This window comes from Clarias gariepinus, chromosome 3, assembly GCF_024256425.1.
Source record: "Clarias gariepinus isolate MV-2021 ecotype Netherlands chromosome 3, CGAR_prim_01v2, whole genome shotgun sequence".
NCBI classification, from domain to species: Eukaryota; Metazoa; Chordata; class Actinopteri; order Siluriformes; family Clariidae; genus Clarias; species Clarias gariepinus.
The window spans coordinates 36,675,001-36,687,945 of NC_071102.1; the positions used below are offsets into that span (position 1 = coordinate 36,675,001).

The following is a 12,945-nucleotide window of genomic DNA, read 5'->3' on the forward strand; positions in this document are numbered from 1 at the left end:
CCTCCCCTCTTTACGCTGACACCCCCCTTCCCCTCTTTACGCTGACGACACCCCCTCTCCCCTCTTTACGCTGACACCCCCCCTCCCCTCTTTACGCTGACGACACCCCCTCGCCCCTCTTTACGCTGACGACACCCCCTCTCCCCTCTTTACGCTGACGACACCCCCTCTCCCCTCTTTACGCTGACGACACCTCCTCTCCCCTCTTTACGCTGACGACACCTCCTCTCCCCTCTTTACGCTGACACCCCCCCTCCCCTCTTTACGCTGACACCCCCCCTCCCCTCTTTACGCTGACACCACCCCCTCTCCCCTCTTTACGCTGACGACACCCCCTCTCCCCTCTTTACGCTGACGACACCCCCTCTCCCCTCTTTACGCTGACGACACCCCCTCTCCCCTCTTTACGCTGACGACACCTCCTCTCCCCTCTTTACGCTGACACCCCCCCTCCCCTCTTTACGCTGACACCCCCTTTCCCCTCTTCACGCTATCACACAATGTAACTCGGTGCTCAGGCCAGGGCTGTGTAGGCGTTGAGTTTTATCCAGTGAGACGTTGTTATGGACAAAGCTAAAGCATTATGAACACACACACACACTTATACACACAGACACGCACAGTTTGTCACTTTTACATGTGCGTGCATATGATCACACACAGGAATCAAATTTATAATGTCGAGAAAACAAAAAGAATTAAAAAAAAGAGTGGTTTTGTGGTCATTTCATGCGGCAGTCTGTGACTCAGCACTTTTCTCTCCCTCTCTCTCTCACACACACAAGCACTTACACACAGACTTATTGCTGTATTTTTCTTCTTTGGATAAAACTTTTACTTAAACACATATTTGTCTTAGAATCTTAAGAGGATTTTCATGGTCATAATAATTACTAGCACTTGTCCCCCATCCCTCCCGTCCCCTGTCCCCTAACAGGCTCTGTTTAATATTTATTCCCTTATTTGTAGATTTATGCAGTGAAAATGCCTTTAGTGTTGGATGAGAGCATGGAGGCGGGGCTTCTCTTTAGTTCTTGAACTCTCATTGGCTGCTAACTCCTGACCTTTTTTTGGATGCAGCACAGTGGATCAAAAAGTTTACACACCCCTGTTAGAGTAGCATCTCTCTCTGTCTCTCTCTCTCACTCACACAACAGGAACTGATGTTCTTCAGCGTTTCAGCTCTGTGAGGTGTGAACTCTCGCACCCTGTACACTAGCCGTCGCCACACCACACCACATCACACTCCTGAGAGTATGAATCGCATAGCGACATATACCTCTGTATGAAAAGTCTTCACCCACCGTCACAAGGTCCTGTGCTCCAGTCCACAGCCGGGCCCAGAAGGGAGACCTTTCCATGCTGCCTGGGTGCCAGAAGACATCAGTGACGCCAGGTCTGTCACGAAGCTGGCAGGGAGCATAATAACCAACATGAGGACCAGGGAGACACCTAAAGGAGAAACTCGCACTGTTCTGAAACTGAGAAAAGAAAATCCATGTCCTGGATGTAGATAGTACAACACTGTGGACCGTCCCGAACGAGAAGGAACCCACTGCTTCCAAAAGTTCACCACATTCAGCCTTATGCACAATGATGTTCACGCAGATTTACCATAAAAAATAAACTGAGTTAAGGCTAACTGGCAAAAGGACGTACAAGTTAATCAACTAATTATTTAGCGTGTGAGGAACAGAGCTCTTGGTCATGACTTGCGGCGCGAGTGTCTGCTAACGAGCTGATGTTAACATGTTAATCACGCTAATGTGGCATAGAGTCTGTGTTTAAAGTTAAACCTTCCTGAATCTCCGCCTGGGTCTGAGACCTGGAGCGGGTTATGTGGTCTGTGGGTGGAGCCTGTTTAGAGAGCAACGCCTGACTAAGCGCACCGCGATTCCGTGCAGTCTCTCCGGCAAGAGTGGAGCCGAGCCTGGCAGTCTGTCTACTGGTCTAATGTTATTTATTGTACACCTGTGGTTTTGACAGGGGTGTAAAAACTTTTATATCCACTGGAGAGTCTTATTATTATTATTATTATTATTATTATTATTATTGTTATATAAATTCAGTCAGTCTTCATGTCATGACTCTTGTGTGTCTCTCCCTGTCTGTGTGTATGTCTAGAGTGTAGAGGTGATGTCGGGCAGTAAGGCTCTGGGGGGGGCGAGGCGGCGCCGTACCCGTTGCCGGCGCTGTCAGGCCTGTATGCGCTCCGAGTGTGGAGAGTGTCACTTCTGCAAGGACATGAAGAAGTTCGGGGGACCGGGACGCATGAAACAGTCCTGTCTACTGAGACAGTGCACTGCCGTGAGTATATATACACACACACACATGCGCGCACACAATGTCAATATGAGATATTTACATTTATGACATTTGGCAGACGCCCTTATCCAGAACTTACATTTTATCAAATTATACACCTGAGCAGGTACGAGTTAAGGGCCATGCTCAAGGGGCCAACAGGGACAACTTGGGGGTGCTAGGGTTTCTACCTCTGACGTTAGTTACATCACAATTATTTACTTTGGGTGCTCCAATCAGCTTGTTTGTGGCCGATACCGATCACTGATCCTTGATCACAGGTGTGTTTGTGTGTGTGTGTGTGTGTGTGTGTGTGTGTGTGAAGAGAGAGACGCTTGATGCTCTTTAGTCGAGCATAGGCTTTTCTATTGATTTCAGTTTCTTTATAATCAAATATAGAGCCTAAAGAAATCTTTAAAGATTTATTTAGACTCTGTATATTTAAGGTTTTTAGAGGTGTGGTAATGTTCCCAGACTGGACACGGCATGCTGATGTGGCTATTGACTCATGTATGTGTGTGTGTGTGTGTGTGTTTTTTACCTCATCATAATAGCATGAGATCGGCCAGCTGAGAGACGCCCATCTGTAGCGGTTAACTGATTATCAGCCGATTGATCGGAGCATCCTTATTATTTACAGTTTAATTCCTTATAGACTCACACTGTGTGTGTGTGTGTGTGTTTGTGTGTGTGTGTAGCCTGTGCTTCCTCACACGGCGGTGTGTTTTGCGTGTGGAGAAGCTGGAAAGGAGGACACTGTGGAGTCTGAGGAGGAGAAGTTTAGTCTCTCTCTGATGGAGTGTACCATCTGCAACGAGATCATCCACCCCAGCTGCCTTAAGGTCTGTCTGTCTCTCTCTGGTTGTCTGCCTTTGGGTCTGTCTGTCTCTCACTGTCTGTCTGCCTTCCGCTGTCTGTCTCTCTCTTTCTGTCTCTCTCTCGCTGTCTGTCTGCCTTAAGAGCTGTCTGTCTGTCTCTGTCTGTCTGTCTCTCGCTGTCTGTCTGACTTAAGATTTGTCTTTCGCTGTCTGTCTGCCTTGAGTTCTGCCTGTATGTTTGTCTCTCGCTGTCTGTCTGCTTTAAGATCAGTCTGTGTGTCTCTCTTCCTTTGCCCGCATTAAGGTCTGTCTGTCGCGCGCAGTTTGTATGTCTCACACAATCTTGCTGTCTGTCTGTCTCCTACTGTCTCACACCCCTCCTCCCCCGTGTTTCCCTTAGTGTGCCTGTCCCTCTTTTTGTTTGTCTTTCTGTCATAAGGTTAGTATGTTTGTCTCTCTGTTTCTCTGCTTTAAGTTCAGTCTGTCTTTAGTCTGTCTGTCTGTTTGCCTTAAGTTGTATTTTTCTGCCTCAGTGTGTCCTGGTTGATCTGATAGTCGTTTTCTGTTTGTCCTTCCTCCTGTGTTCGTTGTGCTTTCTCACACTCTCTCTCTCTCTCTCTGTGATCCTGTACCCATCTGTCTTAATTCTGCTGTGTGTGTAATAAAAAGTGTTATAACTGTGTTGTAATAAAATTGTAACTCTATTATAAATTATAAATATTCTTCAAAGTAAATGAGGTGTGTGTCTTCAGACTGGATTCTGTCACTTCACTGTATGTCTGTCTAAGATGGTGAACAAGTGAGGAGTGTAGTGTGTGTGTGTGTGTTTGTTGATCAATGCTGTGTGTTTCCTGACAGATGGGTAAAGCAGAAGGCATCATCAACGATGAGATCCCGAACTGCTGGGAGTGTCCCAAATGCCACAAGGAGGGCAAAACCAGTAAGGTGAGGATTTATCCCACGCCTCCACACACTTCAGTAAAAACATCAGTGCTCTGCAGCAACTCCCTCTGTTCTGCTCTGCTCTCCCGCAGGATGGAGATGGTCTGGGGAAGAGGCGGCTGGATAACGGTGAAGTCGGCCGGTGGAAGCTCACAGACGACCCGCCCCCGAGCAAGAAGAAACCTCCGTCTGCTGAGGAGACGCGCCAGGACGGGCAGAAACGCAAGAAGGAGAAGGAGCTGTCTCAGGAAAGCGGGCCCAAGAAGAAGGTCAGAGTTTTTAACCCTCAGTGTGCACTATGTGATAACATGATAAACAGAAAGTGGGCGGTGCCTAACATCATGCATGTTTCTGTGCGTACAGATGAAAGGTGCTCGGGAGAAACACCTGAAAAAGGTACGAATGACACCATCGTCAGATCACGTTGTCTGTTAGCATCGTTAGCTTGTTAGCTGAGAGCCGAACCTAATGCATTGTTTTTCTGCAGCAGAAGCAGAAGCCGAACTCCTCCGACTCGGCCGAGACCAACGGGCCGAACTCCTCCTCCGGGGGTCAAGGGTCAGCAGGGGTAGGCTCGGCAACGCAGCCGCCGTCCTCAACCTCCAACCAGGACCAGCGCTCTCACCACCGGGAGAAGCTGGAGCGGTTTAAGCGCATGTGCCAGCTGCTGGAGCGCACTAGAGACTCCTCCTCCTCTTCTTCCTCTTCCTCCAGCTCAGAGTCAGACTCGGATTCCGACTCTGATTCGGATTCGGCATCTCCTGGCGGCGCTTCCGAGCCGTCATCCCCAGCGGCGACGTACAACTCCAGAGAGAGAGAGCGTGAACGTGAGCGAGAGAAAGAGCGTGAGCGAGAGAGAAATCGCCGCCTGGCTGAACTGGGCTTCAGCGCCAGCGATGACTCGGATGGCGAGAGAACAGGAAATGAACAGGAACAGGAAGTGACGGCGGAGGAGGCTCAGCAACAACAACAACAACAACAGCATCAACAGCAGCGTAGCCGAAAATCTGAAAACACTCCGAGGGGACGCAAATCAGCCGCGGTGACGGAGGTCGAGGATGAGGATGCGGTCGGCGGCGGAGAGAAAAACAGGAAAGCCGGGCTGCTGACTCCGCCTTCTCCATCAGCCCTGTCCACCAGTCAGCATCAGCCTTCCATTGGCCACGCCCACTCAGAGAGCGTGTCAAAGCGCAGCAACGGACAGGAGGTGTCACGGAATGGTCGGACTCGGCTGGAGAAAGAGAACGCCAAGAGTAACAGCGGAGGTGCTAATGCTAATCATCGACACCAGACTAATAAAACTGGGCGAGCGGGAAAAATGCGGAGCGGAACAAAGCAGACACCGTCGCAGACAGCTGGAAGCGGGACGGCCAACGGAGGAAACGGAGGCGTCCTCCTGTCCAATCCGGCGTCTCGCATCGCGGCCCAGCTGACCTTTAACTCCCCACCCAAAGCGGTGCAGATGGAGAGACACCTGGTGCGTCCTCCCCCCGCCTGCCCCGAGCCACACTGCCTCCCGCTGGACAGCGGCGCGTCTCACGTCCTGCCCCGAGACGTCTGGCTCCGAGTGTTCCAGCACCTCAGCCAAAAACAGCTGTGCGTCTGCATGCGGGTGTGCAGGACATGGAGCCGCTGGTGAGACCCTTATTTGCTTCCGTGTCCACTCTTGCACACAAGTATTGGCACCCTACAGGCTTCATACTGACTGTGTTTATTTCTTCCTCCTGTTCTGTGTGTGTCTGTGTGTGTGTTGTTGAAACGAGTGGATCTGTACTTGTGTACACACTCCTCCCCTCTCTCTTCTTCACCATGTTGATAATAAGCTGTTTTCTTCCCCTGCACAGTCAGTCATGTGGTAATCATCCTCTGACCATCACTCAGGTCGGTTTCTGATTAGCTGCTGGAAATTTGTGGCTAAGTGCTTTAGCTAGCTGTTAGATTAGAGTATCTCTCCGCTCAAGGTTTGCTCATCACACTCTTCTGTCTGATCTGCTCTTTCTTTGATTAGTTGAGTTTATACGTGTGTGTGTGTGTGTGTGTGTGCGTGCTGATGCGTCCACGTGGACCAACTTTCTAGATTTCTTATAAGCTTTAATTTTTTTTTTTTTAAATAGCTAACTGTTGCTGTGAAACATTTATTAGATTTCTAGTGTCTTTGCATATTATTACAAGATTGTGACCACTCGTGTGATTTTTTTTTTTTCTTGTGTATGTGTTAAGGTGCTGTGATAAAAGGCTGTGGACTCAGATTGACCTCAGCCGTCAGAGATCCATTACCCCCCCAATGCTGAGTGGTATAATCCGCCGCCAGCCCGTCTCCCTCAATCTAGGCTACACAAATATCTCCAAAAAACAGCTCATGTGGCTCATCAACCGCTTACAAGGTAGTCTCTCTCTCTCTCTATTTCCCAAAAACATACGGGCATGCACACACAGTCAGTAAATAACACTGATTATGTGTATCAGTGCCACCTGAACAGTCAGGTTTTAAAGTTAATTTGTTGGCAACAGGAAAAACGCGTAAGTGTACAGATGTGAGAGACTTTGACACGGAACAGACTGTGAAACCGCAGCCCCGGTGGGGTGCACGGGATCTACCAAAAAGTGCTCTAAGGAAGCACAACCGGTCACCCAGCTGATGCGTGTGGGGAGTGAGGGCTACTCCGTCTGGTCCGATCCAATAGAAAAGCTACTGTATCTCAAACTGATTAAAATAGTCCACACAGTGCAGCATAATTTATGTATGGAGGTACAAAGCTGCAGAGCAGTCAGGGTGCCCAGGCTGACCCTGTGTCCTCCAATAAATGATTTTACATGAGCATCAGACCTGGGCCACAAAGCAGTGGTAGAAGGGGGCATATACATAAACATAGAAAGCTTACTTGTCATAGTGTACGCACTTTTGGGTTATTGGGGTATTCAGAGGTTGATGAACATGAAAGTGAATTTGAACATCTCCCATGGCCTGCACTGTCACCAGATCTAAATATTATTGAGCCACTTTGGGGTGTTTTTGAGGAGTGAGTCCGGAAACGTTTTCCTCCACCAGCATCACATAGTGACCTGACCACTATTCTGCAAAAAGAATGGCGCAAAATCCCTCTGGCCACTGTGCAGGGCTTGTGTCTTTCATTCCCCAGACCAATTGATGCTGTATTGGCCGCAAAAGGAGGCTCTACACCATACTAATGAATTATTGTCGTCTAAAACCAGGCGTTTCAGTTTAATTGTCCAACCCCTGTATATACCTCATGTATAGTTATTGTGGTAGAATAAAAATACAATAATGGCTGCTGTTTTGTAACAAGTAAATGTTTACTGAAAAAAAAAAAAATAATATATATATATATATATATATATATATAGTTTTTTTGCTCATGCACGTATAATGAACCTCTGAAGAATCTGAGACTGAGTGAAAAAGACAGGACAGATGTGTTACAGGTGTGTGTGTCTGTTTCTCAGGTCTGTTGGAGTTGAATGTATCAGGCTGTCCATGGTCATCTGTCTCTGCTCTGTGTCAGACGGTTTGTCCCTGTCTGCGTCTGCTGGATTTGAGTCGAGTCGAAGACCTGAAAGATTCGCACCTGAGGGAACTACTGGCACCGCCCAACTCAGACACACGCACAGGTGGGTTACTGCATTTTTCACACAGTAGCGTGGCCTCTGGCCTCTGTCCTCTGTCCTCTGTCCTTCGTCCTTCACCCACACATTTCAACGAATGGACATCTGCCCCTTTACCAAGTCTTTTCTCGTGTGGCTGTGATCACTTGGGCCCAATTCTTATCTGCTCCCCGCACTTGCGCTGCTGTGCAAAAATGCTATTTTATTTGTTTAGCGCTTCTAACAATTAACATTGTCGCAAAGCAGCTTTACACAATATAAAGAATTATGAAAGTTTGTATGAAATGTAAATAGGTATGATGTCAAAATGATCAGATTGTCCCTGATGAGCAAGCTGAGGGTGACGGTGGAAAGGAAAAACTCCCTGAGATGGCAGTAGGAAGAAACCTTGAGAGGAACCAGACTCAGCAGGGAACCCATTCTCATTTAATTGATAATAGATAGCAGGGATTAATTTGCAGTCATACTGTGTTTTAAGAGCCTAAAAGTTCAGTATACAGGAGATGTGTTTAAGTTAATATGGAGTGCAGTCCGTTATTGGAGGCTCGGGTAGACTGTAGGAAACTCTAGTCCTGAACTATCGAGCGACTGCAGTCACGAGTGCTCCGAGAACAGTTGTCTTGGAGTGGAAAGGTGGGACCGTCCTCAGTCACTACACACATCCCAGACAGACCACATGGGGCATCCATGTGACGAGATCTTCAACCAGAAGCAGGACACCAGGACGAGTCAGACAGGTCCAGTGGGCAGAGGGAGTTTAGACCACTGGCAGCTCAGGAGCAACAGGAATAGTTTGACAGAGGGACAGGGAGAAGGAAAGAGAGAGAGGAGAATAGAAAAGTGGAGAGAGCAGAAGAGAAGGAGAGATAACAGTTATGGTCACAGTTGGAAACAGACTTGAGGCTCTCTGAGATGTAAAGCGACCTATCACTTAATGGTTAACAAACCAGTAAGAGTGGGGAAGACAGCATCTAAACACGCGATGCTGTGGCCGCTCGGGACAAATTTTTGTCTGACATCCATGCTTCTTTGCTGAGACCGATCGGACCGAATTGTCGTCTGCCCCTTGCGCTTTTGCACTGCTGTGACCGTTCAGCTAAATTGTTGGTTGCCCCCTCTCCCAGTGTTACCTCATGTTCCTGTGGCCTCTCTGTCTGAATTGTTGTTTGCCGATTGCACCTACCGCGATGTTGCTGTGACCCCATGGGCTGAATTGTTGACTGCCCCCCACCCTTGTGTTGATGTAACAGTTTGGGCTGAAATGACCTGAGCTTTACGGCAAATTTTGTGTGACTTTGATTTTCTATTTGTTTATTGTTTTTTTTTTTTTTGCGTGTTTATAGGAGATAGTAGAGGTGGACGGTTCCAGAATGTTACTGAGCTGCGATTGGCTGGTTTGGAGGTGACGGATGCGGCATCTCGTCTGCTGGTTCGATACCTGCCTCACCTGACCAAACTGGACCTGAGTCAGTGTGGACAAATCACAGACCAAACCATCAACACACTCACATCCCCAATCTCCCCCCTCAGAGAGAGTCTCACACATGTCAACCTTGCAGGTACACAAATTGTTTGGGGGTGGGGTCTAGTAAAACCTGTGATGTCATTTAAAAGGTGGACTTTGGCCCAGCTTTACAAAAGTTATGAGGTTCTATAAAACGGCAAGAAGACATTTATGACATTAACAAGTGGAAAAGTGTAGAGAGGATTCTCGTGTATTTTCACCTCCAATGTTCTCTCTTTCTATTTACATGTGTTGTAGGCTGTGTGAAGGTGACAGAGCAGTGTTTGCCGTTGCTGAGGCGGTGTGTGTCGCTGCAGAGTGTGGACCTACGCTCGTGTGGTCTCCTACCCCCAGAGACAGATGACAGACTGCTGCTGAAGAACAGTTAGACCCACCGCCATGCACACTACAGCCTACAGCACGCCGCCAAATGAGACGCAGCCCACAGATCCAACCACACGCACTCTGAGGGGGGGCAAGGGGAAGGTGGGGGTCATCGGGATTCAGGGGTTTGTGTGTGTGGGGGGGGGAGGAGTTGGGGGAGGGGGGGGAGAGCGACCAATCACAAAAAACTTTTTCTTGCTGCAATTGTTTATTTGTGAAAATGGACTTGCGGACAAACTAGCATGTACATATTCAGTATCGGTTGTGTGTGTGTGTGTGTGTGTGTGTGACAGAGAGAGAGAGTGAGGAAGAGTTACTGTAAAATAAACATTTTAAAAGTTTTCTGCTCAGCAGCCCACCTCTCATCCTCCAGGTCTGTCCCAAATCCACCCTCCCATGCTCCCTTCACGCCCTGACATATTTGAAACATTTGCACTACGTAGTGGACTTCGTACACAGAATGTATTCATTGCTTGACAGGTTCTTCCAAAAACAACCAAAAAAATAACAAAAACAAAACCGGATGAGCCAGAATTGCAGACTGACGGCGTCAGGGTGGGCGTGTGTGTGCGTGTATGTGTGTGTGTGTGAGAGAGAAAGAGTGTGTGAGAGTAAATATGAGGGAGAAAGAGATGTAAACAGTGTTAATGTATCTATTTCTGATCGAGTGACAGTGGCCTGTTTCCCCCCACAAAGTTGAGGACCTCGCTATCCCATAAGTCTGAGCCTGAAGGGGTTTGTCCAGGAAGGAGGTGTGGGCAATTCTTCTTGTCCTCTTCCTCGCTGTCTGTGCTCTTTTGTCTGTGCCATTCATCCTTTCATCCCTTTTTCTCTTTTCACACCACTTTTCCAGTGCCATGTTTCATTTTCAAGAGTAGGTGAATTTCGCCTGTGGATTGGGATGTAGTCGGGAGGAGGGGAAGGACAAAGGCACCAAGAGCAGATCTTCCTCACTCTGTTAACTTTTAAAATTATTATTTTTTCCCTCCTCTCTTTTCTTTTTAAACCAACATTGCACTGAGAATAAACGAATGAACATTTTGACAGGTGACAGGATTCAGAATTCTCATTTGAAATGTGTTATTTGAAACACTTCCATCTCCCTCCACTCGATTTCACTGAGGCGGGTACTCGAAGCTGCTAACCCTCTGACCTCCTGTAAAAACCCGGGTTCTCGTCGGTTACACTTTGTGCTGGCGCTGATTGTGGGGACGCATCCCAAATCACAAAAGCTGCTCTGGGGCGTGTTCAGTATCCTGACTGAGCAATGTAAACCACGAATCAGCAGTCATGCTTGTCTGATTACGATGCTCGTGTTTTACTGTTGATCTTGACTTTGATATTAGAGCTGAGGAAGTTTCTGCATGGATTGGGTGCTTGGTGTGAACAGGGTCTGAGGGCTTCCATACCTTTTAAATCTTAGATTATTTTGGTGAAAAAGTGCCAGTGGGACGAGTGTACTGCCTCCACGCTGGTCGCGTCCTCTTAGCCGTGTTCTGAACCCCCCCCCCCCCCTCCCTCGTTGCCTGGTGTTCGTTTACAGGGTCCAACACGTTCCACGTTTTTCCAGATGCCGCCAAACATTTTCCAGATGTTTGTGTTGTTTTTTTTTTTTCACCTGGCTTTATCAGCTGAAATAAATCGTCCTCTCTCTGCTGCACGTGTTATGACATCACCGCTGATTTGCATATCGTTACAGTGCGTTTTCCAGTTCTGATGTTAATGGTATTGATCACGCTCGTTCCACTATATCGAGAGCTTCAGGTCTCCATCATCACCATCACTATCGTCATCATGTGACTTTAATCTCTTGCCAAATTTTCTTTTTGGTTTTTGTTCAGGGGCATTTTGTGTTTGTTTTTTGTTGTTGTTGATGTTGTTGTTTTTTTATCCATTTCTTTACTGTCTTTTCATTTTTTTGTTTTCTTTCTCATTCTTTTATTTGTTGTTTCTTTCTTTGTGTCAATCAAAGTGAGGACAAGAATTAAAACGATGAGAGAAAAAAGAGAAAAAACCTCAAGGCAGCTACTTTGAGTGACTACTGTAAAATGACTAACTAAAATAAAGACAATGGGGTTTGTTTTTATACTCTTGTCTTTTTATTTCTACACACACAAACGATTCATCATTTATTCAAGTTATAGGTTTTATTCAAGTTTACCATGTTGTTTTTGTTTCTTTCGTCAGATTTTAATGAACATATTAAAGCGGTTTCTCTGAGGCTACAGGATACTTTACTCCCTATAAATTAATACAATCACAATATGTTTATTAGAAAACAATGAGTTAAAAAAAGTGGGTGCCAATATTTATAGAAACTGGACTGATATTGAGTATAATGCTGTACTTTCCTGCAAGTTAATAGATACAGGTTCCAACGAGTTAAGAAAGCATTATTAATGCTAATGCAGTAAGTTTATTATTAAACCCAGTGTGTGTGTGTGTGTGTGTGTGTGTGTGAACATGGCGTCGTTGACGTCAGTCAGGCTGCTGAGTCAGGAGGAACGAGGCCGCCATCTTGCCTGAGTTTGCGCAATAGATCAAAGCGGAATTTGGAGCATGCGCATTTTACTTGGCTGTCAGACAGAACTGTACTGCGCTCGTTCCGCCACTAGAGGCCGTTAGAGACACATGGATCCTTCTTAAAATTTAAGTCACAGGGTCCACTCCTCTGTACAGTCAAGTTCATTTAAGTTCAGCCTTTATTCATCACATTTACATTATTGCCAATCCCAGCATTGTAAGGAGTTATCATACAATCCTGGAGTAGACAGCGTTAAGGGCCCGCAACAGCAGCAGCAGCAACCTGGCTTGAACCACTGACTTTGAGATTGCAGAGGTTTAACACACTGAGGCACTGCTGCCCCACAAGTCACGTGTGTGTCAGTGCGCACGCATCACTAAGCTGCAGTCTTGGTCTGATGGTTAAGGTGTGAAAAATCTGTAAAAAATATATATATTTTTACTTTATAGAGCAGATATAACATGAAAGTGGAAATACTGTAAGTCATCACCTTTAATGTATGCTCCTCATTCTCTATATTGGTCTGTGTGTGTGTATATATGTGTACAGTATCCATATAAGCTAAATAATTCACTAACGCTAAACAGCCTGCCTGTGGAGGTGGCACTAATGAAGATGGCGTTCTCACTGTCAGAATCTGGTGGAGCTGCCCAGTTGGTGTGATATGCCCACTTTTTTTTACTTCCTCCAACACCAAACATCTAGTACCAAATTGTTGGTTATTCACAGTGAGGATATTCTGAGGATATTCTGATCAATCCTGATAAGATAGAGGTGAATCTGATCAGCTGTTTGGAATTGCTGAAGGTCAAGCTCTACATGATGCATCTATTGAACTGCTTAGA

General features: G+C 46.7%; 1 protein-coding gene across 2 annotated transcripts in view; it reads left to right on the forward strand.

Annotated features, from left to right (window-relative positions):
- The window catches only part of zgc:158376 (uncharacterized protein LOC100101643 homolog), a 17,515-nt gene extending 7,821 nt beyond the window's left edge, over nt 1-9,694 (forward strand). The window contains exons 2-11 of one of the 2 annotated variants that reach the window (XM_053492944.1): nt 2,125-2,307; nt 3,003-3,146; nt 3,981-4,067; nt 4,157-4,333; nt 4,428-4,460; nt 4,552-5,699; nt 6,285-6,448; nt 7,530-7,694; nt 9,032-9,247; nt 9,451-9,694. In XM_053492944.1, the coding sequence (XP_053348919.1) occupies nt 2,137-2,307; nt 3,003-3,146; nt 3,981-4,067; nt 4,157-4,333; nt 4,428-4,460; nt 4,552-5,699; nt 6,285-6,448; nt 7,530-7,694; nt 9,032-9,247; nt 9,451-9,581 (2,436 nt within the window). In that variant the 5' untranslated portion in view covers nt 2,125-2,136 and the 3' untranslated portion in view covers nt 9,582-9,694. The remainder of the gene's footprint in view (nt 1-2,124; nt 2,308-3,002; nt 3,147-3,980; nt 4,068-4,156; nt 4,334-4,427; nt 4,461-4,551; nt 5,700-6,284; nt 6,449-7,529; nt 7,695-9,031; nt 9,248-9,450) is intronic. The other variant, XM_053492945.1, reaches the window with a different exon arrangement.
- The last annotated feature ends 3,251 nt before the right edge of the window (nt 9,695-12,945 follow it).